General features: G+C 38.3%; 3 protein-coding genes and 1 long non-coding RNA gene across 17 annotated transcripts; 3 read left to right on the top strand and 1 right to left on the bottom strand.

The window, feature by feature from the left end:
- Window positions 1–397: 397 nt before the first annotated feature.
- Window positions 398–5,710, bottom strand: LOC103989247 (uncharacterized). 12 transcript variants are annotated; one of them, XR_010497285.1, is made up of 6 exons: window positions 5,509–5,710; window positions 5,266–5,340; window positions 4,256–5,158; window positions 1,172–1,340; window positions 1,004–1,102; window positions 398–861 (listed from the first exon to the last, which is right to left on the bottom strand). It is a non-coding gene; the product is annotated as an uncharacterized LOC103989247 (long non-coding RNA). The 12 variants fall into 12 exon arrangements; XR_010497284.1 differs by having other exon boundaries at window positions 398–929; window positions 1,196–1,340; XR_010497286.1 differs by having other exon boundaries at window positions 1,196–1,340.
- A 1,865-nt stretch (window positions 5,711–7,575) lies between these two features.
- Window positions 7,576–15,694, top strand: LOC135641719 (zinc finger CCCH domain-containing protein ZFN-like). Of its 3 annotated transcripts, none has more exons than XM_065157374.1 (7): window positions 7,576–7,905; window positions 8,751–8,908; window positions 9,837–9,899; window positions 11,301–11,420; window positions 11,588–11,884; window positions 12,684–12,995; window positions 15,136–15,694. In XM_065157374.1, the coding sequence occupies exons 2-7, from the start codon at window positions 8,756–8,758 to the stop codon at window positions 15,418–15,420; spliced, it is 1,230 nt and encodes a 409-aa protein (XP_065013446.1). In that variant the 5' UTR covers window positions 7,576–7,905; window positions 8,751–8,755; the 3' UTR covers window positions 15,421–15,694. The 3 variants fall into 3 exon arrangements, with proteins under 3 accessions (XP_065013446.1, XP_065013445.1, XP_065013447.1); XM_065157373.1 differs by having other exon boundaries at window positions 7,578–7,905; window positions 12,678–12,995; XM_065157375.1 differs by lacking the exon at window positions 7,576–7,905 and having other exon boundaries at window positions 8,834–8,908; window positions 11,317–11,420; window positions 12,678–12,995.
- Window positions 15,533–18,919, top strand: LOC135641720 (PLASMODESMATA CALLOSE-BINDING PROTEIN 3-like). Its single transcript, XM_065157377.1, has 4 exons — window positions 15,533–15,667; window positions 15,860–16,434; window positions 16,785–16,818; window positions 18,471–18,919. Exons 2-4 carry the CDS (start codon window positions 16,128–16,130, stop codon window positions 18,703–18,705), a joined length of 576 nt encoding a protein of 191 aa, XP_065013449.1. The 5' UTR covers window positions 15,533–15,667; window positions 15,860–16,127; the 3' UTR covers window positions 18,706–18,919.
- Window positions 18,920–20,334: 1,415 nt separating this feature from the next.
- LOC135639478 (probable DNA primase large subunit) lies at window positions 20,335–26,292 on the top strand. Its single transcript, XM_065153243.1, has 20 exons — window positions 20,335–20,494; window positions 20,620–20,681; window positions 20,761–20,864; window positions 20,952–21,033; window positions 21,121–21,180; window positions 21,361–21,415; window positions 21,689–21,708; window positions 21,796–21,879; window positions 21,965–22,029; window positions 22,655–22,703; window positions 22,816–22,863; window positions 22,943–23,032; window positions 23,123–23,182; window positions 23,799–23,858; window positions 24,450–24,524; window positions 24,603–24,688; window positions 25,444–25,537; window positions 25,638–25,745; window positions 25,921–25,957; window positions 26,060–26,292. Exons 1-19 carry the CDS (start codon window positions 20,362–20,364, stop codon window positions 25,936–25,938), a joined length of 1,353 nt encoding a protein of 450 aa, XP_065009315.1. The 5' UTR covers window positions 20,335–20,361; the 3' UTR covers window positions 25,939–25,957; window positions 26,060–26,292.
- The last annotated feature ends 1,102 nt before the right edge of the window (window positions 26,293–27,394 follow it).

The following is a 27,394-nucleotide window of genomic DNA, read 5'->3' as shown; positions in this document are numbered from 1 at the left end:
CCCATCGCCCACGTGACGTCGCGTGCCTAACATTCCGTCACATGCCTTTGATACGGGACGCCGAGAGTGGAGTTACGTGAACAACCGTTTGATGGAAAACTACTTTCACATTCGGTTCAGAGAGGATTTCTTTTTCGTCAAGAATTCCTCGTGAATTCCTCAGCGGCGAATTAACAACTTATGGACACTATCTATTCAATCTCTCGTGTGAGTTTCCTTTTGTGTGAATTCCCCACCGGCGAATTAACATCTTGTGAATCCACAACTTGGGTGAATTCCTTTCTATTACGTTTAAAATTTTCTATTTTTGCAATTATGACACGTCTTCTTCCTATGGCCAGCGGGCAAGTGTAAGGCAGCCATCTCCAAGATGGTCGGCTTAAGTTTTCGAGAAAGATAAAGATAAATAATAATAATAATTTGAACAAATTTAACTGTTGACCATCTTATCTAAGTTATGATAAAAATGTTGATCACTTATTCAATCTAATATTTTTGGACCATTTTATGCTTTATTTTTTACAAACATCAAATAAAATCTATTGTCAACTAAACTGACTAATACCTTTATATTTTCAGTCATTAGATACGCTCAAGGGCATGTGATAAGTCTCATTCCTTGAGGCAGCCGCTATTTACCACAAAAGAAATATTGGCGGTTGCATAGGACCATCAGGTAATGACATTGCTTGAATCATTACCAGATTCCTGCAACCAAAGAGGGGTTTCCACAAGCAACACATGGTTGATGCTTGAACGTGATATCACAAGAAATATTGGCGCACCCAATATGCTCATGAAACAGAAAGTAGTACCCCAATTCTCGTACTTGCCTTTCTCCATTGCCATTTTTTAGTCAAGCTGGTGTTCAAAGCATGTACTTTTAGGACAAGTATCACACACCAATATACTTAGGGGGGAAAAGAAATCTGGAACGAAAAGTACGAGAAATTGATAAAAAGAGATATTTGGAAGTCAAAAAGGTAGGAGAAATAATTGTTACCATAAGAAGAACGAGTAGCAATGGTGAGAACTGAAATATTCCTCCGCGTAGGTCAATCAGAGGAAGCACCTACTATTCAAATGCTAACTGCTAAGAAACCTGCAAAGATTGCAGTCAGCGGAAGTTTAACGAACTGATAAATACCAAATGCACTTTTTTTTTTTTTACTCTGAGGAAGTTTCTGGAACCGACGTGGAATTCTAATGCCTTCTCCGCTTCTACATTCGAATATCACATTCCACAAAACATTACAAAGAATTCCTTGACCTTTTGGACCTTGTCTCGGAAATCATATGCTACAAGTTAAATATGCTCCTTGAACATCCATGATTTATATCTGCAGTAGTGTGGAAATAAACAACAAATTATTATTCTGGCTTCATGTTACCATAAAATAAACACATCTTGAGCTACAGGCAGCAACTTAACCGGACTCCAGTAAAAAAAATATTATAGATTGTGAAAATGTCAAAGAATGTTTAAATGAATCCTTCTACATCTATTACTCGAGTTCCAAAAAAGTTGCAATAATTATTATTGGTTTCTTATATGGAGCACAAATAGGAAAGATCCTAAAAGATATATTAACAGGCTACAATAATAAACAATGTACATGAGCACAATAATTGGTCAAAGAAGTTTGGTAGATTTTGAAGTTGGATTAGATCTTATTTTTTAAATCATATGGGGAGATAATGTTCATTTCCTAAATTACGTTTACTTTAGAAAGTTATATTTGTGGTTTTATTCAAGTCCTAAATTGATTAGCAGTTCTATTTTTTAGTTAAATGGCGATGCAAAAAGTCAAAATTATCTTCAAGGTTTAATTGTGGTCGTAAATTGATTAGGAGTCCAGACTAGTGATGCACAAAGACTATTGTCTCAAATAGTTTAAGTCATTTATAAAGTGTTTGGTCATCCACAAATAGATCTCTAGGGAACTATGAACTCATAATAAATTATCAATATAATTGGTGTATGGCAAGATAGGCTTCCTTCTTGCACGTTCTTGTTCTATTAATTGTCTCCCCAACCAGTCCAGGGAATGCAGTTTTTTTCTAGGGTACCCTATGTTTCTTTTTGTAGTTATGTTTTTAAAAATACTATGGATCTGCTTTACAAATTGATCCATAACCTGGAAGATCTATGAGTATGTGAAGTATTTTCCAACTAATATTTTAGACACTTTGGATACATTGAACATTAAATAGCAAGGCTTTCTTTTTTTTTCTGAAACTCTTTCAAGCCTCTGAGTAGTGATGCTACTTGATTATCAAAAACTCAATGTCTGGTACATGTAGACATTTGATTTACTATGTGGTTCATAGTTCATTGATGATGTCTAGAGACAATTGTATAAAATTAAGGCATGCATACTTTGCAAAAGATATGCACTGTAAAGTATTATTGTTATGTGATGATACCATAAAGAGAGAGTGGGTCAACAGTGAAAATATTTTAGTACCAGAGAGCAAAAATTGTTGTTTTCTTGGCACAACAGCGTGCCATTATTGTTCTATAACGACCCAATGCCCTAATGTATCGATTGACACACCCTATAATTAGTTTATTTATATGTCAACACCCTTGGCACAGATCAATATGACGCTTGGCCACAGTGCTTTCTGATTCATGCCAATGGGCTAAGGAGGACAAAACTGATATCTATGCCAGGGACAATGCAATTAAAACTTAGTATCATTGTCAGTGGATGCCAAATGGCCCAGGTGATGACCACCTGGGTAGACTGACAGTCGGTGGGTACCTATCCTAAAACCTTTTTTAGGAAACAATTAACTGGTAGATGAATATATTCTAAACCATGGTTCATTTTTTTTCGAGGTAATGATCATGTGGTTTTGAACAACCCTTAAAAATTTACCAAAGAATGCCATGGTATGCGCATTTACGCAAAACAACTATGATTCTGCCAAACAAGTCCAAGTTTCCCTCAAGAAAGCAATATCTAGCCAAATGGGACCAATTTACACAAGTATAGCTTTCCGATGCTAAGATATCAAAAAAAGATCAGCCATTCCAAATTGAGATCAATAGACTAAAATAACTTTGATCTTCTTAGATAAATTTTATCTTATCCTACCAATAATATAATAAGTTATTCCTCGTAAGAGTTACCATCACATCTCCAGAAAATAAAATGAGCGCTCCATCTAACAACATTTCCTTTACCATAGTGATATACTTCACAATCATACAAAACATAATTGTTGCTCTTCATTCTAACCATGCTGCTCTTATTTATTTTTTCACCAACCCATTTCAGTATCCAGTATACTACTATCTTTTACTTCATATGCACATACATATCTCCTTTTACATTATCTATCTAATAGCTATTTTAATTTGATCAAAAATTGAGAATACAAATGCATATTTAATAGTTTTTCCTTCTATTTTGTAGCTGAGTTTTGTAATATGGCTTACGCCAAGTGCTGACAATTGGCCTGAACAAAACTGACCAACAACTTAATAAAAGAATAAAAGAAAGCCCAAAAAGCATTCCTTTCATTTAGATAAGGAAAAATGCAAAAATACCAAGGGTGAAATTCTTCAATGAAGCTAAGGGACAAGATTGTCTTCTTTCTTTTCTATAATATAATTGTCAAAGGCATTAAAACAAATCTCACCCAGATTTTAAAAGAGACCAAAAGAATCAGTGGATTGATTGCTTGAATCCTTAACAATCATATATGTTCTTTAAGAACACCAAGGTAGCTATCTCATAACTTCTTACCCTAATCTTTCTTAATAGATATATTTGTTTTCTCTTCTTAACAAAAGCAAACTACAAAGGTACACTTGCTAACATGTATTAAGAATCGATTAACATTATTATATTAGTTTCTAGACAAGAATGTCATCTCAAAAATTCGTTAATCAAATTCCTAACATCCACCAAATGACTCATTTTGATGTTTTCACCAATAAAAGGTTTCTTATATACCAAGCCTTAGTCACGATATAGATAGATAAACCCAAGAAGAAGTACAATGTCAAAATGGTAACTCATGCTTTGGAAGTTCCTGTGCTTGATATTAGAAATCGGAACCTATATTTACCGAAAAATGTAAAAAGAAGTCATTCGTAATGTGTTTCCTATACATGCTGTGGAAAAGTGTATTAGTCAAATTAAAATGGACAAGAACCAACAATCCATAATCTTAGGAAACTTCCAAGATGAAATTCGACTAAAAGTAATGCAACAAATGAAGACAGATAAAAAATACCTACACCAATGCTAGGTAGATCTTTTGCACTGGTTGGAAAGATTGGTTCTTCAACAGCTTCCCTTCAAGTTCAACAAAGATGTTGTGATACTTATCTTCAGACCTATAAGAGAATACATACAAGCGAACAAAAACATGGATGGATCTTGTTTTCCTCATGAAATAACTCAATATAAGACTGGAATCTTGTGATTTGAACAGTTTGAAACTGGATCATATGTCCCTACGACAATTAGCATCAACATAGGTAATTGAAAAAAGATCTGTTCCTATACTCTGGAGAAGAATCGACATTCCCATCATGGTCCTCCAATTTCTGAAAAGATTCAGGCACCAGTTCACAAAGGTATATTTATGCACAGATAGTGTTAATTCTTTCTTCAAGAAATCCTTCAGAAGGAACAGGAGTATCCTTCACAACATATAATACAAGATATCATTTCTCAGTTCCAACGATCTTGTATATCTGTACTATCACTAACATGACTGAGGTCGACGGAGGGAAACAAAAACAAGCACTAAATTACCAGCATGTAAAGTAACATAAGATTCATCAGACATCAGCAAGGAGATATCACCACAAATAGTTTGCAGTATTTAGCTAGCTTAGGCATACCTTAGCTTTAGACGCTAACATGAGTAAATTAATGGAGAAACATCATGGATTGGAGCGAACAACTGAATTAACGAATGAAGCGTGAGGCAAGCAAAACGTACCCAATCAGATGCAACACTTCATCTGACAAAGAAAAAGAGAAGGATGTCTGGTGATGCGAACCAGGTTGACAACAAGAAGGAGCACGCTAGTACAGGACCATGGAAGCCGGCATGGGCCGCGGACCGGCGTGCTCTCTCTCGTTGTCAACCAGTCGCGCTCATGCAAAAGCGCCAACAAGAAATCCCATGCCTGCCAAGCCCATACCAACATCATAAACATCAGCAGAATCCACATACTTTCCATCTTCTAGATGCGATCACCGTAAATCTTTAGAAAAAGGAAGAAAGAAAACTTACAAACCGCGGTTTGATGACATAGACTCTCCGAGATCCATCAGCTCCAACCAGGTAGATTCGTATAAAGAACCAATTCTACCAAAAACCAAAGCAGAAGAACCAAACAGGAAGAGGAGGTGAAAAAATCTCAGATCAAAGACTAAGAACGACAGACAAGTGTTCGATCCACATCCTAATTCCCCAAAGATCTACTCCTACACACGGTGAGATCAAGGGAACGAATTGACAGAACAAAACACTTACTGGATCGGAAGCCAATAAACTTCCAGATCTCAACCATTCCAACGAAGAATGGGTGGTTTGATCGAAACCAACAGCGAAGCTAAAGAGAGAGACCTGATATAGCGATCGAGACAGAGAAGGGCGAAGCTTCGGGAAGCGAACAACCACAGAACAGTGGCGAACGATTTTGAGCCATTTGCCCACGACCACGTCTTATCCAAAATGATCCCATCGGAGCATAAATAAGCCCGCTGTGGGAAATAAAACGAAATTATTTGTGCGGGAAAAATTGAGGTGGATATATACGACTGTTTTAGGGGAAAAGGACAATACAACAGCGGCGGAACCGTTCTATTCCTGATTGCCGGTACGCGCACCCCCCCGTCCCCAAACCGTCCTCTTCGTCGACGCCACCGAGACTTCGCTCCCGGCGTTACCCCTCAAAGACCCCCTCGCTAACAGGTGGACCCCGCGACGTTTAGGAGCGGGTACGACAATGGGCAGTCGGAAGTCACGTGATTGGGATCTGGGTCTCCCGCGCCGATGGAGAGGTGTCGAGGGTCTAGGACGCGGCACCGTACCTGGCCAACCAGCTGTCGAAACGTGTACCAAAGGGTCCTCATTTGACAGTGATGTCCCTGCTTATGTTGGCAATTCGCGATAACGCCACCACGTCGCCCTATGTACTCCCACCCTCGCCAGGTGAAACAGATTGGGATTTTTGTCCTCCCCCTTTTTCTCGTCGGAGCGACGCGACATGTGTCGTCCTTCGTCGTATCGGAAATCATGACGCAGCGTACGCTGCCCTTTCAAAGTCCCACGAAGGAAACGTTGGAGTCGAGATGGGCTTAAATCACTCTTAAAGTTGACCGAATCATCCGTGAAACTTTTCTGGGTGAGGTCACACGATTTCTTTTGTGGGTGAACCCCCTCCTGTCGATATTGTTGGGCTTCCAAGACCCATCGTCACGCAGCCATTCAGTATACAGCGCGGCCCATCTCTCAGTTCAAAGCAACTCCGGACCATCAACGTCACACAACAGACAAACCCCGAGCCACACGGCGGGACCGAGCCAAACCCCAAAAAAGATCACACACAAAACGCTATCGAGAATCCAACTGAGGTCCCCCCGAACCATCGCGCACCGGCCGGTTCACCCACCGACGCACCGGCCGGTTCTTATGGCCTTACGCCACTGGGACCCGGGCCCTGGGCCCCGTTTCTGCATCTATAAAGGGCCGCGCATGGTTGGTGGCGACGTGGATGGCTGCGTTACGGATCCCGTAAAAACAGCGGAGAAAAAGTGCACCAAAGAGTGCACCGACTCGTGCCCGAACCCACACGTGGCGCTCCCACGCCCGTTCTTTCGGCTGTGAACCCATACCTCCCCTTCCGCGGGACCGCTTTGCGTGACCCACTTTCCCGTGTGGATCTCTCGCAGAATTAGTCCTGTGAGCATCCTCCATCTCACCGTTCATATGGATCAAGATAATGCGAACGGTGATTATGCCGATGACCACAGGAATAGTCGTGCCGAAGAGCGCACCGGTGGGCCGTCACCCTTTAGTGGCGCTGCGGACCGGTCACCGGTCATTCCTCCCGCTTTCCCTCCCGGTTCTCTTGCTCACGCTCCCCACCGACCCCACTTCCCCGGCTTTGTTCCGCTCCCTCGCGGACCGTGCTTAACCCAAATCGTCCTCGTCTCTACATTCTCATCTTACCGTCGATATGTTTTATCGGACGGATCGTATCATTGCTTATCAAGGATATTAATTCTCCGCAGATCATTGTAATGGAGCTTACGTCACATAATGACGCGTTATGGGACCGGTGGAATTACTTGTAATTAATTTGACTGTTAAATTGTCACATGTAACCATGCGCGCAGGTACATCCGCTCTCAGTCACACGCTGCATTGATTCAGCGGTTCTGATCATTTGCCTGGGAAAAATAGACGGACAGATGGATGCATGCGATGGGAGGAGCTGTGATGGGAGCAGCGTCGGTGGTTACGGTTTACTTCGCGGGTCCGTTAAGTCGATTGCTTTCGCCCGTTGGATCGCGCGGGGGGTGAAAAGAGAAAGAAAGGGGGGAATCGGATGGCTGGTTCTTATTCATCTCGTCTGTGGAGTGTAGAGCGCTCCCCCTTGTCCTCCTTCACCTCTTCGGCCTCTCGAATTTGCTTACGCTTTGGAGCCCCCTTTTCGGTCTCATCCTCGGCGATTTCTGTAGTCGCCGATGCCGGTGCCGGAGTTTGAGGTGTGTCGGCGTTGGGAATGAGAGCTCCGGCAGCGAGGGTCCGATGATGACGGTGGCCGATGGTGTACGAGGGGGGCCGGGCCGAAGTTGCGGGGCTCCGCCAGGGTCGTAACAGAGGGGCCATCGTCGCTGTCGTCGCATCCGGCTATTGATGAAGGTTTGGGCTAGGGTTTCTTTCTTCTTGGGACACTGTAGCAATTCTGCCACTAGTCGTACGTTTGTGTCGTTTTAAAGAGCTATGTGAAAGCTAGGATTTTAATCGTGGATATGGAAATCCCGTTCTGATCCTTTGGAGTTTCTTGCTTTCCCCTTTAGAAATTTCGTTTCGCGAGAGGGTTGGTGAAGTGAAACGTTGGAGTTTCTTGCTCTCCCCATTAGAAATTTCGTTTCGCGAGAGGATTGGTGAAGTGAATCGTTGTTAGGTTTAAATTTTGAACATTTTGATTTCACCACATAGGAAAGCTTTTTCTAATGAGAAGTTGCTCTGTTTGATCGAGGCAACTCCTATTTGATGACTTATGCTGCTTCCATTTTGGCTTTTATATTCAAAATATAGATATATGTGCATATGATTTTGAATTTATGCGATAGGATCATCCTGACGTTTATTTGAAATCTATAGCTTATTGTTATGTTCCTGTTTTATGTTGACGGTCTGGCGACTCAGAGTAATGACATCCGTAAAAACTAGCCTTTTCTTTTTAAGAGCGTACATATTGCTTGACCATGGCATTGGGAGTCAATTAATTGATGAAAGTTGGAAATGCCAGGTTTATCTATGCCATCGAGGTGACCCTTTTTTCCTCGAGTATTATTGTTTTTGTCTTATCTCTGACAACTGTTCTATTGTAGGAATCGTAATGATTTCAGCTCTGTTGTTTTTCTCTATATTTGTCCATTGTGCAGCTTTCTACTGTCAGCAATTTTTTCCTCATCTTATCTTCTGAGCTGCTATCAAGCGTTGGAAGGCTCTAAAATCTGGCACCTTTTATAACGTGGCAGGAACAATGTGGAAAAGGAACTGGAGAGGAACTGACTCAATGGAATCTGGTCCCTTTCCTGAACGGCCAGGGGAGCCAGATTGTGCTTATTACATCAGGACCGGCCTTTGTAGATTCGGGATGACTTGCAAATTTAATCATCCTCCAAACAGGATGCTGGTAATGGAAGTGCCCATGAGATGATCTCTCTTGGATTCTGCAATTTGATATGGAAGCATAATTATTCTTCCATTTCAACTGCTCGTTTGGTTCCCAAGAATAGCATTAAGTTGATAGATAAACTTACTTGTTACTTTAAAGTAAAAAATTGGGATAGGCTGTACGTAATTTGATGTCTTCTGTTTACCACTGATGTTTTCTAGTTTTGAATTCTTAAGATGCTTGTGCTTTTGGGTTACATTTAATGGCATTTATGTCCCAATAGAAGTATGACTTTTTGTTAGTAATTAGATGCCCTTATTATATAAAGCATGCTATATAAATAACTTCTACTCTATTTAGAAATTCTATTTTAAGTGAGGCTGTATTTATTTAAAATAGTTCCTTTGCTTAAGAGTTGTTACAAAATTTAGGCTAGCTCATGTGATTTTGATACCAGTTTATACCTAATTTCCTTTGGTATATGCTGCACTTTCTAAGCGGTTTAGTTGTAATGATATATACAGTTTAGCTTTTGATCCTTCTTGTTGTATGAGATCTACTGACCAGATAAATCTGTCTTTAGAAAGATTTTCCCTTTTTCAACTTTAACCTAGATGCAATCTACCTTGGTATATTTACTTTTACTTTGAGAAGATACAATAGTTCCTTTTTGATGCACCTAGCTATGCTTGTTTGTCATCTACCTATTTTTTTGTCTACTTTGAAACTTGGACTTCTTACTCGTGGAAGAGTTGCTGCATCCATCTGTGTGTTTCATGATTTGCATTAGGCAATTATTGTTTTAGCTAATCACAGTTCCCTGAAAAACTTATTTTCTCCATTTTGTTGCTTCATTTTCTGCTAAAACTGCTTTTACATGTTTCTGGATGCCCCTAAATAGAGTTCGCAGACTTGATGATTTTTATTAGGTCATGTCAAATCTCAGGCTGTTGCTGCTACAAGTATCAGAGGAGGGTATCCTGAACGAGTAGGCCAACCTGAATGTCAGGTGATTCTTTGTTTATCACATTAAGAGATTTTATATTTCTTTTTGCACCTTTATGCATTTTACTGCATCCGGTGTAAGTGAAGTTGTAATGCCAAAAAGCAATGATTGGTGTCAGGTTGTATTGTTTTCTTTGTTGATCTTGACAACTAATATGAAACGGGTTCCAACTTTGATTGGGTTTCATGTATTTAATTTCCGAAGAAAATAACTATGGACAATATATTGAAATGTCTGTACATTTTCACCTGTACTTGACATATTTTTGCATTGTCTTGTTCTTGAAAGCTGCTCAATTCTAAAATGTTCATCTGGATACCTTGTTTCTTGTTTTTCTTATGATGTATTCACCACAAAGTTTCTTTATGTTCATCTCACTGCCTATTATTGGTTGCCATTTGGAGTCAGTCACTTGTATCTTTTTTCGGACAGTTAGTTCTATGGTCAACACCTTTAGGTAATGAGGGTCATTTGCATCTTCTTGCTATACAGACCAACTCTACTTTGTGTTGGGGAGGGAGAGAAGAATTTCAAAACCAAAAGAAAAAATTCAAAGATCAACAATCAAATGCATACAAAAAAGCCGACGTAAGATAAACGTGTTTCAGCAAATCCCTGCCTACATCCATAGAGAAAACCAAATTCTTTACTATGTGAGATCAATCACAAGACCTTGAGTTATCCCTAACTAGGCATAGATTTCCTTGTAGATCCTCTCACATAAACCGTGAAGAATTTGCACCATTTTCTCACCTTCTCTAAAAACCATAGGGAGTATCCTCTCTAGATACCCTAAAGAGAAACCTAGGAGCACCAAAAATATTCTTCACATCTTGCTCTTCCGCACAAAAATCTAGAGATACATGAGATATTTATAGAAAACCAAATCATAATTATGTTTCTTTCCCTCAAGAGAACACCTTGTTGTATTAGGATTACTTATCCCACTGGGACACTAGCTCCAGGATTCTAAATAAAATACTTGACAATGCCAACACCTAAAGCATAGATTTGGATTGCAAATATCTGCAAGTCACATAAAAAGGAACATAGGTAATTTTGTTCTGGTCAGTGTTGAGGAAACAACAGTTAACAAACTTATTATATTGAGAAACAAGTGAACAGCCTGCATCTTATCATCTCTTCACTGGAAACAATTATTCTTGTTTGGATTTTTTAGTTGTCTTACCTTCTGCTATCCTTGTTTTGTTGTCTGCTATTATATTTGTTTTTTTAGAAGGTTTTCTCATTTTCTTTTTGAATGAAGTTATGGATTAATGAACTAATCTTCTCTCTTACAAGGAAAATTACTGTCTTAATAAGAAGGAAATTTTAGTTTCTTTTGTTGTTCCATCATCTGCTAGCCTAGTGTCTCTATAACACTTACTTTCTATACATTTTCAGTACTACTTGAAAACAGGAACATGCAAATTTGGAGCTACATGCAAGTTCCACCACCCTAGGGAGAAAGCTGGAATTTCTGAACAAGTTCAATTAAATATCTTAGGCTACCCGCTACGACCGGTTTGTGCTTGCTCTGCCTTTTTTTTTTTTTCTCTGATATGGCAGGATTTGTTAGTATCAAGTGGTGCTGATGATTAAATGACTAAATATACATCATATTTTTGCCTTTTCAACTTCCTTTTTGTTAATTGGACAAATTCCTGACAGTTAACAATTTTGTATCATAGAATGAGAAGGAATGTGCATATTATTTAAGAACCGGTGAGTGTAAGTTCGGGAGTACATGTAAATTTCACCATCCACAGCCATCTAATGCGGTACTTGCTCTACATGGATCTCCTGTTTATCCTTCTGCACATTCTCCGACAACCCCCAGTCAGCAAACTTATCCAGCGGAGATGACAAACTGGACCTTATCAAGGTCTTCTTTCATTCCAAGCCCTCAATGGCAAGCTTCTTCGAGTTATGCTCAGTTAATTCTTCCTCAGGGTGTGGTCCAAGTTCCTGGTTGGACTTCTTACTCTGTAAGTTATGTTAATTGTTAAATGTTTCTTTTTTGCTTCTATTGACTTTCAGTCATAATGGTTCAAGCATTAGATCTTTTTCTGATTATTTTCTGTGGATTCTAATATGCAACTTGAACACTTTGTTTTCTTTCAAATTTATTGCGGTTTTGAATTTTCTTTTATGAATTTCCCATGTATGTAAAGAAACTACACATGGAGAAGCTCATTGAACATACTTTAGTAGTTAATTCTTTCTTGGGTACAAAAGTTATGCAGTTTCATAATAGATTTGTACTTATGTCATCTTATTCTTGTGTTAAGTAGGATCATTTACAACCATTAAACTTTTTCATAAGACTTTCTTTAAACTATGCAAGAGAAGTATAAAGCCAATAAATGCTAAGCATATCTGAGACACCAGTCTCCTGATAAGATATATCCACTGCATCTAGCTCTATCCTTGTTTGGTTCTCTGTGTCCTGTTCCCCTGGAACACAATATTCAAGTTCACATACTTTTGCTACTACTTTAAAATGAGGTACTTGGAATTAGTAGAAGAAATTGATTATGAGATGAGGTACATGGAATTAATAGAAGAAATTGTTTATCATACTAAGTCATTTTGCTGATTTTAGCTCTAACTAGTTTGGGATATGTCATAATTGCTACTCATGCTTGGCAGAACGTGGGACTTACTTGCATTCTCACATATTCATCTTAGATATTCTGATTTATTTGGCATCTTGCATGAGAGAGCTGTATATTTGGCACTGTGCATTCCCATCATGATCACTAATTGATAGACTTGCAGGGACAGCTGGGATCATCACCAGAGAGTCAGCAAACAATAGGGACTGCTCAGTTTTATAGTGCCCCGCAGCAAGGTGAGACAAGTACTGGAGCTCATGGGAAATTTCCATCTTATCGACCAGGTCCTGTTCCTGTGGGCATGTATGCAGTTCCCAGAGAGAACATATTTCCTGAGAGGCATGGTCAACCTGAATGCCAGTTCTACATGAAGACTGGAGACTGTAAGTTTGGTGCAGTCTGCAAGTTTCATCATCCTAGGGAGAGACTAGTTCCAGTTCCAAATTGTGTGCTAAGTCCATTGGGCCTCCCACTACGTCCAGTAAGTTATTCATCCAATCTACCTTTTTTCCATACTCCTTCAGTGAACAGTCTATCATGTTTAGGATCAGTTTTGCACCTTACACCGCTTGCAGTCCCTTTCCATTGAAGTTAGTTTTCTGGTATAAGTGGTTTTGTTTGAGATATTAACATATATGTAGGAATTATTAGTTTTTTTATGTATTGAAGGATATAGCGTCTAGCTGTAAATGATAAAGCATTTTTTTATTATATCTAAGGGGATGATTATGTTAAGAAATCACCTTTTTAGCATATTATCATGTGTGATCCATCAATCACCAGAAGCTTTTGTGAGTATTTATGGATATTTGAGAGAATTCCTGGATAAAACACTTCCTAAGAAGACACCTAATTTCCACGTAAAACACAATGACAAACAATCTAATACATTGTTCATCTAAAACAAGTTGATTTTGGATTATTTTTAATGGCTCTGAGGGGCTCATCAGAAGATAAAGAGTAGGGTTTTGGTGAACTAGATGAATTGTTAAAACTTTATTGGGATCTCTTGGATGCATTGGCCTTCCTAAGTTACAACCTCTTCCGCGCCATAGAAGAACTTAATTTACTTTTTTAAGATGCATCAGATCAACTATTAACAGGTTTTGAGATCGTATGCTGACTAGTCTACTAAGGAGTATATTAATTGTGCTTTCTAATTTAGATGTAGCATGCTATTTGACGGATCTTTTAGGCAACTAATTGATGTCATGTTAAGATCACTCCAATATGACCTGAGTATCAAGGGTTGGATTCATGGTAACAATATTTGATATAAGAACCTCGACAATATGGAAACAGTCTCATGGGAACAAACTTCATGTCACAAAGAGAGAAAGAAACGATGCTGACTTTATCAGGAGAAAGATATTTAGGCACACCAACAAGATGGTTTTTGAAGCTAGATTAAACATGTTATGGAGTTACTACTAATTTTAGACATGATATATTATGGTTATGTCTGCAAGGTTAGTTAGTCAATATTTGTACTAAGGGTTGTGCTTCTACCAAATATTTCTTTATGGCCTAGAAGAAGATGAGAACTCTATAACATGATACTGAAATGTGAGTTCCTGCTAGAAATCTCACTTTGTTTTTTGTATGTATACAATAACTAGTTTTGATTAAACTGAACTCTACCTGGCACACTACATGATTTAAACACACATGCATACAACAAAATCCCATCACCTTGGCAACTGGATACTTATGCTTTTGCAGGTATATCATTCTTAAATTAGAGATCATAGAGGCAACTCTAGACTTGTTCAAAGGAAAACATAGTTACCTCGAGAATCCTCTTTCCCTTTTTCTGGAAACATTCATCTTAGATGCAACGATGAGTTTAAACTTTCAATAATTGGATCTAGAATTCTTTGGAAAATTAACGTGTGAAGTAAAATGAACAATAAATAATTCACTATCCTGTCATCTGTCAATGTTGCTTTCACCCTTTTATTTTTCTTTCGACGAATGGATGGGTGAACTTTTGATGAATGCAATCTGTAGATGCATGATAAAGACTTAACCGGTTTTCATTTTAATCCCTTCTTCATGTACATATATTAGCCCTACAAAAATAATTGCCAAAGTCCTTTCCTTTAGCAAACTTAAGTCATTAACAACAAGGTTTGTTAATATTTCTTTCTCACCTACAACCATGCTCCCTAAGATTAGTGGGGAGGAACTGATGCTCTCTTTTTTGTTTTATATTTTTTGAAATTCAACTCCAAAACATTCACTTGGAATGAGATTTCATCCCTCTTTCTGCTAAAAAGAAATTATGGATCTCTCACTAAATTTTTCGCTTGATTTATCACTATTATATTATATTGAGAGATGGAAGGCATAATTTTTAGTTCTTGAGATTTCGAGCTGGCTCAGTGGAGTATAAGATCAAGTTTCTGAGTAGTCGTTGTATTAGTTAGCAATGAACTTAAATATTGGATTTTAGGAAATAATATACATATATGAAGAATACAAATCATTTCTATGTAAATACTCAGTGTTCCACTTCCTATTTCTTGGAAGGACAGTTTTGCTTCATGTTATATTATTCATTTTTGTCCTTTTTATGAAATAACCAAGAACTCTAAGATTCTTCTTTATAATATCGACAGGGAGAGCCATTGTGTGATTTTTATTCTCGCTATGGAATCTGCAAATTTGGTCCAAACTGCAAATATGACCATCCCATTAGGACTTACACATATGGCCTTTCGGCATCCTCCATGGCCGAAGTTCCAACTGCTTGGCATCTATCGAGCATTTTGCCGGAGCCTTCTGGTTTGACATTGCCATTGGAAACTGCTGCAAATGGCAGCTCAGGAGTGTCCAGACGAATATCACTGTCAGAATCTCAGCATGCAACTGCTGGTGATGAAAATGATGACGAAGAATCATAGCAATTACTGTTCAAGCATCGGAGGATTCTTTACCCTCAGGAAGAGGAAGCTCTCCATGGTATCCAGCTTCCATTCCTGGAGACGTACATTTTGTTGTCAGTAATATTTTACCACCCGAAGATGCATCTATTTTGTGGCAAACAAGAATTGCCTACTTAAATATGCTTCATCCAATAATTTTTGGTTATCTATCCTGATGGGGAACATTTAATGCCCCTTACGTTGGATGTTCATTTGCTTCCTCTTGGTATGATCGACACTTGCCAGTTTTACATGTTCAGAGCATCTCTATTTCCGTTGTTTCTCTCAAACAGTGGCTTCTTTTAATTTATTGACATTGAATTCCTTTAATCTTTATTCCCCTCTTAATTTTGGCTTCTTTCAAACGCTACGTGGCCGTCGTGGGCCCACCTTTTGACCCATCCTGGTTTCGTGACAGGTAAAACTTGGGGAAGTCACTATTTGTCGTTCGTATACTGCTTCCACCGCGCCCTTCAAAGCTGCGAAGAGGCTATGTTCACCGTCTGATTTATAATGCACGAATCGGGAGGCATCATGAGCATCTTCGATCTCGAAAAAGAACCACGAGAAAAAGAACGCAAAGTGAAACGCTCTGTCTCTCTCGCTCTCTCGCCGACTTCTTTCGTCAGTGACACTCTTCTCTCTTTTTGACGGAGGGGGTGAAGGGACGGGCGGTGAGGATAAGAATGGCGGGGGTGGTGGTATTGGTGGCGGCGACGGTGGTGGGGATGATAGGAGGGGCGAGGGGAGCGCCGACGTGGTGCATAGCGCGGAACGGGGCGGGGGCGACGGCGCTGCAGGCGGCGCTGGACTACGCGTGTGGGTCCGGGCTAGCGGACTGTGCGCCGGTGCAGCCCAGCGGGATCTGCTACCTCCCCAACACGCTGCCCTCTCACGCCTCCTACGCCTTCAACAGCTACTACCAGCGCTCCAACGCCGCCCCCGGCGCCTGCGACTTCAGTGGCACCGCCACCGTCACCGTCACCGACCCCAGTCAGTGTTCTCTCTCGCCTCTCTCCTCTCTCCTCTCTCCTCTCTCGTTCCTCGGTGTAGCTTGGAATTTGTTTTGCACCGTCGGATCAGAGGTTGCACGAACATTGACGACCGAGGGGTATTGAGATCTGTGTCACAGCTGGAACGCAGTCTCTAGGTAACTTGATTAGTGGCTGTTTCGCGTGTGGCCGCACGCTGTGGTGATTTGTTCCCGCTCCCCAAATATAAACGCATTATATTTTCATTTCCTGTGATCGAGCATAGTTAATATGGACATTCAGGTAAATTGAAAGCACTATGGACATTTAGGTGATGATGATTAACTTGTTTGATCTCTTAATTTGCTTCAGGTTACGGGTCCTGCACATATCCTTCATCTGCAAGGTACGTGATGCTTGTTTTTTTATCCTGAAGCAATTGAATTCTGGTTGGAAGAAGATAAAGAATTATCTTAGATTTGATGTTATTTTTTTGTGTACACCATTGTAATTTACACAGCATTATTATGCCTGATTGCTAATCATATCCATGTTTCGAGAATGTTAAGCTTTATATATATGGACCTTCTTAAATTACATTTTGACATATGTTTATGTTCACACCCTCTCATGATTGTCTAATTTTCTTTTTGTCATGAGATTGCTTGAGCATCATTTTAGGATCGAATATGTTTATCAGGTCAATCATGCATCCTTGATCTATACTCAACAAATTTTTACAGAATCCAATATCTGAACTGAACTAAATCTGGAACTTTGAATATGAATCCTCATTTTTCATCCATGAGTTTGTCAAATTCGTATTCACGTCATAGCGAACCCTACGTAATAACACCTCCAATGTTATGTATGTGCGATAAAATCATTGTTTGATGCACCTTATGGTTAAAGACTTGGATTTGGTCATGTAGAGTAATAATTTTGCCTTGTTACAAAATGCTACTAGTCCCATTTTGATGTTATAGTGGACAACACTTGCTGTTCCAATCCTATGGACATAGCTGCATAGCGGGTTTTCGGCTGAAAATAGTTTTGCAAGGTTCTTGGGATGATAGGAGGACATGATATAATTGTCTGATTGATGATGTAGGATCAGGGTCAGGTCCATCACCTACTGTTACACCTGGATTTGTGATTCAATTGTGTTTCAAGGTCCTTAGATCATTGGATGATCTTTTAGATTTTCAGGGTAACTTCTGGAGGTGTAAGAGTAGTGTAAAGGAAAAACTTCTAGACTTATGAAGCCTCTTGCAGTAGCCGGGAAGGATAAATCGGAGAGGGATTGAATCACATGCTATTTGATTTAAGAAAACATAAATGTGAAAATCAATCATTTTAATCAAATCAGAACGCTGCATTGTCAGGCTATGTCCAAACACAAGTATCAGTCGACAACTTAGAAATGAGCAATATCACAATTTGACAAGAAGTCAGTAATCTAATTTATAGTGCTTTGACCTCTTCATTTTCCCTCTATATCTTGAAGTTAACACAACCATTTCGGATGCCAAACAACTAATACATGTCTGTGCTGTCAAGTCAACAAATGACAACCACTTCTTGAGTGCATTCTTGTCAATTTAATTTGGAGGAGAAAAGGGAAGTCATGATCCAGGAGTCTGATCATGCTCGTTCCTTAGACGAATTTATGGTTTCAAAAGAAAACAAAGAACTTACTTTTACTTAAGATTGGACATCAGGGACTCTTTCCATGTAAGATCTGTATGCTTTCTACCTAAAACATAATAATAATGTAATTTCTCCGTGTTGTAAAATCCACAAATGGCAGAGCCACTACTTCTTCTGAGTGCATTCTCCATCAATTAACTTCAGTTTAGGGGAAGAAAGGGAAAGTCATATGAACTAGGAGTCTGTGCTTGATGTTTATTATTTACATGAATGCATGGTTTCAAAAGAAAACAAAAAAAATTTCTTTTAATCAATGTTTCACAAGCCCAAGCATGCTTATCTCTTCCATTTGAAGCATCATCAGGATATAACCATATTGGCTTACAACTATGGGTTTCTGGATTGCAGCACAGCAGGAGGCTCAACAAGTACACCAAACACTAATACTCCCTCTAATTCACCAGTCACGACCTTTACCCCACCGACGGCACCCACCTTTAGCGGCACAGGTGGTGGTATTGGTGGGCTGAGTCCTCCGGGTTTTGGTTCAACAGAGCCTAATATCGATACATCTACAGCTTCTCCTCTGCGCCCCATTTTGTCGGTTGCCACCTGCCTTTGCTTCATACCACTGCTCTTCTGATCGATTAGTTCAGGCTTATTCTGGTTCACATTATTGTATCGGCCACAATTTTGTTCGAGAATTGGTGGCTCTGTGTGGCTGTTTTAAATTAAACCGAGTTGGTCTTGCAACCTTCAAAGGCTTGTAAGAAGAAAAAGAGATGGTGGGTGAAGGCCCTGAATGTAGCATCTTGTCCTTCTTGGCTACAGAGGGATCTCACTGTGCTTCCTTTGCTTTTTTGCTTGCGATTTCGTGGGTTTTAGTCGTGATAGCAAGATTTAAGCATGCACTTAGCTGCTTGTGAATGGGTGCTCATGCAAAATATTTTTATTTTGTACTGTATATGGAAGCATCATTTTATGTATGTGTGAAAGTCATGACCGTTTAATGCCGTCATGGGAGCAGTCTCCACCGTCCATGTAAGTTGATCATATGATGACCATCGATCTTAATCATACACGATATTAAGGTTGATCGTGATCTTCATTTAATTTAAATGCTGATTGTAAGCATCATGTAATTTGTGAATGGGATAATACCTTTTTGATCAAATATAAAATTTTCTTTATGGAAGAAGAAATTAACAGGAAAAAATATGAATTGAATTTTCAAATTAAGAATTCAAAATCTCATATAATAAATTTTACACATAAAATGCTAGTTAAATTTCTATTAATTTATTTAAATGGTAATTAATCGAGTTGATAAGTGATAGGGAGAGATCTAGCTCGACTTATTTGTTGTTTGACTTACGTTAGAAGTCCTTTGATTATGATAGTCACCTCGGAATCAAAGTGGGATCTTAGAGATGACATAACGCATATGTGCAGTACGATCTCACGACGACGTAGCAAACTAGAATCAGAAGAGTCGACTTGTGCCATCTAGAGCAAATAAACTAGTCGCCTGAAATGTCGATGGTAATTAACAACTTACGTTGGGGGGAAGTACGTAATAGCCTCTCTACTCTCTACTCTCTCATTCACATGGCTCATACTGTTATTTTCCTCTCCCTCTGTCTTTCACTAACTTAAGTATTTGAAGGGTTGAGCTGGGAAGTCTCTAGCGCAGACCTATTGTGCAGGATCACTAGCGACCAAAAGATGACCATGTTGCCTAGAGTCGACCTCGTGGCTTGAGGATCACTCGTTTGCAAAGAGATGGCTCCGCAATAGTGAATATCCCTATTCTCTTACCTGACCTCTTCGTTTCTAAACCATGATACCTTCGATGAGCCTCCCATGTTGGCTCATCACGTTAGTACCCTATATCAGGAGGAGATATCAGAAGAGACTTGCACCTTCGATAGTGAATCAATCCGACCAACTCACTAATGAATGATATTCGTGACTTATCAAGTTATATTTTAACTGTTAGGGCCCAATAGATGTAGTTGACAATGGAAGATTTTGTCTCCTTTGCTGACCATGAGGACCGTAAAACCGGACAAACAGAATCGGATGTTGCCAAGAACGATAAAACCGGATTATAAACCGACCCGCTCCATCAATGAAATCGGGCCAACCGGACATGGATAAGAGAACGCGTTTGCATCGGTTCCTCCCGGTCCGGGTTCACTCGGCCCAATCGGACCGGCGTGAAGCGTTTCCCGCCAAATATTTCCTCAGTAAATAAAATGCGTCGCTTCTCTTTCTTGGTTCGAAGACTTGCAAGGCGATGGAGATCGTACGATCCCAGAGGAAACCGGCTGATGCCGCCGTTGCGCCGGCCCTCTCTCTCTACCGCTCCGCTCCGGTACTCGAGGTTCGGCTGGAAGATTTCGAGCTCTACGCCATAGATCGCCTTCGTGGTACCATCAAAACCCCACCTTTCCCCATTTCTAGGGTTTTCTTGTGTGCGGAGTTTCTGGGGATATTGTGAATCCATTGGGTTTGATGGTAACTGATTGTATATTCTTGAATTGTTTCGGTGCAGTCCTGCATGGGATTTCGGATGGCTTGTCCCGTGGGAAAAAGCCCGACGAGATGGAGAAATTGGTAACTTTTGTGTGACTTTTTACTTGATTTGTCTATTTATTCTTCAAATTTTTAATGTATTTTCCTACAAAAAAACTAGGTTAGTGAACTTTGGAGGGCACATATGAGGCTTCAAGATCCATCGGAGGAGATGAACAAAGACATTATATCACACTTTGTGCTTCGTCTCGTGTACTGTAGAACGTACGTTCTAATTGCTATGATTCTGTTTGTTCGTGGATTTAGTCTTCCTGAATAGCGTTTACATCATTTCCCCTCTCTGAAATCTAGGGAGGATTTGAGGAAATGGTTTCTTTCCATGGAGACTTCTCTTTTTCGTTACCGTTTCCGGCTTGAAAGCCCTGAATCGCAGGTAGACTCTAGATATTTTTTAATAGACTGAGAGCTTTAAAGGATTATCTGTTTCATTGTGCCTAAATTTTCTTCTGTTGCTTTGTAGAGGTTGCTCATGTCTGAGTTTCAGCTACCCTATAAAGCAATAAGTCATGCAGAATTTGAGGTATGTTTGCATCAGTGATACTAAATTGTTTGTGCTCTTATGTTGTCAAAGCAGACAAATTAATGTTGTACTCCAATTTCAATTGTTAACTATCCAATTTGGGATGTATTTTCTGAAAACTTTTTTCTAGAGAGAATGTTGGTCTTTATTTGAAAAAGAATGTTTTTTTCAACTTTGCAGACTGTGAAGGATAAGTTAAATCAAGTTGCACGTTCCACTGGTCCATCCTCAAATGGTATAAGCCTACTACTGATAAGATATTTGGCATGTTATAATTAAGTAGGTGCATATGGATGAATAATATTAGACTTTGATGACTCCTGTTTTGAAATGCTTGTGTTGCAATTGAATTGCTCAATGGAATTTGCAATCATTAATTCAGAGAAAAACTAATTGACTGTTTATATGTTTCCCTTTTGGATCTAACACGTATGTACAATAGCTTAGCCATTTAAAGGTTTATCTTTGTTCTGTTAACTAGTCTGACATCTTTTTCTATGATTTGCAGCTGAAACCCTCTTCTTCAAGGTACGCTAGCTCCACATTTCTTTCAGTATCAGCTTTTCCGGGAAGTATATTCTAGCCTTGATTTCACTAACTCGAATCTGCATGTAGGTACCTTTTGAAGAAGTTCCAGAACTTGTTGCTGGTCGTAGGGTATTCATGCTTAAAGGTTTTGCTTATGTTGCCATGAATCAGGTCCATACTGGATTCGACATCAACTAATTCGAACTCCAAAAGCCTATGATTGTTATCCTAAAATTGGTTGTAATCATTTCTTCAGGTCGTGTCACTTGTTGCTACTCAATTCCGGAGCAATCTCTCCAAGGCCCTTGTCCTAACCAACAGGTAAAATGGTCCTTTGATTTCGGATTTAAGTATTCTGATGCTTTTGGTGTCCTGCAACTGGTACACTTATAATTGTTTATTTTTAGCAATACTGTTATTCCTTTTAGAACCACAGTGAACTGCTTCTATTCTATAAAAGCTTGTAGATCCAATATATTATCAATAGAACTTGTTTTCTTTATCCAAAACCAGTAATTAAATCAGAGATTGGATTCAGCCCCTGATGGTTGCATTTTTCATGAATATTCCAAGATAAGGGAAAAAAAGACATAACCATTGAGAGAGGGAAGTTTGAATTCTGATATTTATACAACATGAAAGACAGACTTGTCAATGTAAATATTTTATTGAACATGAAATGGTACAGAAGTGCTTTAAGAGCTTGTAGGAACTAAATTTCATTTGTGGCTTTTCATCAATATATTGCATGGCAAGAATAGTGTTGCACATTTTAATTGATTTGGCTTCAAACATTCCCAATATACAACTTTTGAATATGATTTTATTTCTGTGTAACATCATTTCTCTTTTCTGCATAGAATTAGTTTTACATCATTGGCTCTTTTCAAATGTCAAGATACATCGTGACTTCTAACCTTCATAACTATGATGTGATTTCAAGCAGAAAATGGACCTCTACCATCAGAGACAAAGAGAAGAACAGGTTGACTCCTGTGAGTATATATTTAATTTAACTGCTATCATTTATGTCTTATTTTTCAGGTTCAGCAAAAATCTTGTACTTCAAAGATCACCATTGCTTAATAGTATCTTTGCCGATGTTAGATTGTTGAAGCTCTCAGCACAGGTTACCTAGGGCCTGACTACTCTCAGGTTAGACTTTCGTTCTACTATTTTGTTAAGTCATCCAAAAGTAATTTGATTTAGCTGATTATTGGAGTATTTATCACAGCCAAAAGAATTTTCTGAGATATCTTTGAAGGACATTGACCAGTTAGCTAGCAGTTCTTTTCCTCTTTGTATGCGCCATTTGTTTGATAAGGTAGTAGATCTTTATATGTATGAATCTTAACTAATTGAATATCTATTATAATCTTAACAGCTGGACTTATATATGGTTTTGTGCCTGCAGTTACGAGAAAATCACCATTTAAAACATGGAGGAAGAATGCAACTTGGCCTTTTCCTTAAGGTATTCTTTTTTACTATAATGTTATCATATTTCACTTGTCCACTGGTATGTTCTACATTATTTGACAGTTAATACATGTGGTGATTAGAGAAACATCAGAGATACAATAAGTTTTATTACTTTCGAAACTACATGTAAATGAATTTTCATTTTCTAAACATATATAACCGTCATTTACTTTATTGAAATCTTTCTATGATATGATTACATCTTTTGAGAAGCGCATAGCAACCATATTGTACTAAAATATTCTCTATTTTTATTTTTTATTTTAATACTTCTTTACATTTGAATTTTGTTTCCTTTTAGAAAAATAGATATTTTATGAAATATCTAATAAAATTTGAGCATATAATAGCATCACTATTTTCTCAAATTTCATTTTTGTATTTAATATGTTTCTATTTATTTACTCTTTTACATTGTTTTTTTTTTTTGGTTTTTTATTGATTCTGATCTCACTGATCAGATGAGATCTATGTACTTATAGAAAAAAGTACATGATTTGCCATATAAGTTCTTGTTGACCTTCTTGTTATGATTTAGGTTGAAATGATAATTCTCAGGTTTTCTGGTAACTTGCTAATATGTCAAATTGTTTTTTTTCCCTTTGCAGGCTGTAGGCTTAAAATTGGAAGATGCTCTTGCATTCTGGAAATCAGAGTTTTCTCAGAAGGTTTTTCTGCATTAAATTGTTTTCTGAGTTTGTGATTTTGCTTTAGGTTTTATCTTCTGCATTTTAGATGGATAACTCTATCACAAGTATTCTCAAATACGATGGAGCATGCTTGAATTATGAGATTTTTACTTCCCCCTCCTTTTTTTTCCCTAAATTAAACCATGTTGCACTCTGATGTGGGAAAGATCCCTCTTTTTGTATTTTTCGGCTAGAAAATTAGGTAGGAGGTCGTAGAGATGCATCAATTCAATTGTATAGCAATTGATTTATCTTGTACTATTGCTGTTTATAGGTTTTATATAGTCTAGGTTGTTTGGAAAGGCAATTTGATTTGCCTGAGTTTAAACATTATTTAAGATAACCCCTATTTTGAGTGAAAAGAATTAGGTTAGCTGAGTTTGTGCTTTTCTCTTTTGAAAGATCATTCATTTAGTAAGATTTTCTGGCCATATAAGTGCTTAAATCTCCTGCTTTGAACACTAAGAAGACATTAAAATTGAAAATTATGCATTTAGATAAGTTGCACCACACTTTGTAGGTTCATTTCTTATATCTTCTGCTGACATTAGTTGTTACATATTGACACAGGTTGGTGCTGAGCGATTTGACAAGGAATATTCATACAGCATACGCCACAACTATGGAAAAGAAGGAAAAAGAACAGTACGCTACCCTGCTTAATAAATATCTTTAGAATTGGCAAATGGCTGATTTTGCTTTCATGTTATCTAATTCTATCAGGATTATACACCTTACGCCTGTCACAAAATTATTTCTTCAACTCCTAGTGTTGGTGATCACCATGGTTGTCCTTACCGGCATTTCAGGTGAGTTTCATGCTTGACTTATTTGATCTGCACCATCTAGTATTTAGCTGTTATTGTCCAAGTCCTTTAGATGGCATCATAGCTTCATCAAAAATGTGCTTGCTTTGATGTATATAATATGTATTATTAGATGCAACTTTTGTATGGATATGGCTTGGTTGCTTTATGGATAAAATAGAAGTTTATGATTGTTTTAAATATTAGTACCTAAACAGTAGATCTTCTGCATGCCTAAATAGGTAATGGCATGATTTTGGTCCCCCACATGAAAAAGGCAAAGGTAAGAGAAAAGAACTAATATCATATGGATATTGGCCGATTGTCCTCAATAGTTTGACAAAGTTAGCTAGTATAGAATAAGAATATTATGCATACTGTTCCCCTGATTAAAGATATATACAAGGGATAGAAGGTTCTCATAATAATATAATTCGACACCTTCTGCCATGTAACTATATTTTCGTAGCTGGACTTCTCAGATGGTGAACTGGAGAGGAACCTTATTAAAAACACAACATATTGATATCTCTACTTGAAACAGCGATAGCATGTGAATCATACAAGTGTCGGTTGGTTGACTTGTTTAATCAAAAGTCTGATGTGCTTTACTTCTTGGTGTATATCTATTATAACTCTGCAATGCACACAATACACTGTGAAAGTATCCGAGCCGCACAGAAGAGTCTTGTGCATATGTTGCAAATCTTTTGTTTCTCCATCATAGTTGTCTGTAACTGTCATTCTCTTTTTAACAGCGAGGAAAACTTGAGGGCTGCTCTTGGTAAAATGGGGGTTGGTGGACGTTCATTAGATGATATATTGGATAAAGTACGGAGCCGGCATTATCAGGTAGTCAAATTGGAAATCCTGAGCTCAATCTGGTGATATCTTGATTTCTTAAGTTCTGTTCACCTGAAACTTCTTTAACCGATAACGTGAACATTATCAGGTGGCTTGTACATTGACCTTTGAGGCTGTCCATGCTGCCTCATGTGATAGTGGGATAAACCACCCCAATCAGTACTTCGAAGCAAGCCAAAAGACTTTACAAACCACGGTAAGTTGAAAATAGCTTTGGGATGTCATATTTCTCTGCCTGCCATTTCTTTCAGAAACTAATATTGCACTTTCCCTTTGTGATCAAGATGACGAAATTTCTTACGTAACAGTGAACATAAGCCTTTTGTTTTCAGAACCAACACCCTAAGTTTGATTTATTTCTTGCTTTACAGAGGCAAGCCACGAGCTGACTTACCCAAAATTTTTCAGGTTTTAGTTCTGCTTTGATATTTCATATGTACTTTAATTAGTTCTGATGCCATGTAGTGATTCAACATTAATAATGCAAGATATCAAACCTTCATGACACAGTGAAAGGTTTTACTGCAAGATTTTACACCTCCACTGGATGCAGAGTAGGTCAAGACCAACTTACTTTCCCATCACATGGGTGGTGGCTCCCCCTTCCTACCAATGTGTGATGATGATCAGAACAATATGGAGATTTATGAATCCGTGCTACATTGAGCTTGTCATTTCCGCTGTCCTACTAGACTGATCTTGTGGTTTCATGATGAAATATAAGTTACTTCTCCATGTTAATATGGCAGTTCTTGGTTTTGAAATTTTATGACATGTTGGCCATTTTGTTGTAATATGCACTTCCAGGGTGTGGCCTCTTATCAATCACATTTTCTGTGAATCCTAAAAGTGACCTTGCTAGATTTGTTCCCTTGTTGTGGCCTCTTATCAATCAAAAAGAGTCCAACAAGATTTGTTCCCTTGATGTGGCCTCTTCCGTACCTTAAATCTCTCCTATCTACCATCCTTTAAACTGCATATGAATACCTTATAAAACATGTGTTAAGACTTCAAGAGTGCCCAAAAAGTAGTAGTCTTTTCTTTATATTTTATTAGAGTACATCAGAGAATTCATCACAGATTTTGCTTACATAGTTGGTTTCTCTCCGGCTTAAGGAACTATAAGAAAACATGGTTAGTATATTAAGTATGAGAAACAAGTTATGAAGGGATACAATAGTGTGCTTGAAAATGTGCCAAAAGTGAAGAAGACAAAATAGCAGTTCATTCCCCATCATTCTCACCACCAGCATTGCCTCAGCAAAAAGGGGGAGTTGAAGAAGCCACATGAATTGCTGCTGCTAAAATTGAAGAAACAATATCAGTTCATTCCCCATCATTCTCACCACCGCAGAAAGGGAAGTCATCACTTTGTTTCATGCCATGCCTTTGGGGAGAAGGAAGTGGGTTTCGATTTGAATTCGTATTGATAGAAATATCGCATATGGCCAATGATAAATGATAAAATCAATATGTGATTAATGATAAATCATATGATATTTTCGTTAGTAGAGTTAAACGACATAGGAAGAAATAAATTTAAATATTTTATTTTAATAAGTATAAAGATTTTAATATAATTTTTAAAAATATAAAGAATAAAATATTAAAAATAATTAATTATATGAGTAATCTATAATTAACCTAAATGATATATAATCTCAAGATCTTATCATCAATAATAAATAAATTGAATCAGTCTTTTGCTTTACAAGTGGATGGATTTGATATATGATCAGCATACTACTACTACTACTACTACTTTAATTCCATGATTAGAATTTAATGATGATTGTTAAACACGACAGAATCACTAGCCGTTCCGTGTTACATTTCCACATAGAT

This window comes from Musa acuminata, chromosome BXJ3-6 (genome assembly GCF_036884655.1).
Source record: "Musa acuminata AAA Group cultivar baxijiao chromosome BXJ3-6, Cavendish_Baxijiao_AAA, whole genome shotgun sequence".
In the NCBI taxonomy this organism is placed as follows: domain Eukaryota; kingdom Viridiplantae; phylum Streptophyta; class Magnoliopsida; order Zingiberales; family Musaceae; genus Musa; species Musa acuminata.
The sequence above is the reverse complement of the archived record's forward strand: the minus strand, read 5'-3'. Positions and strand labels throughout refer to the sequence as shown.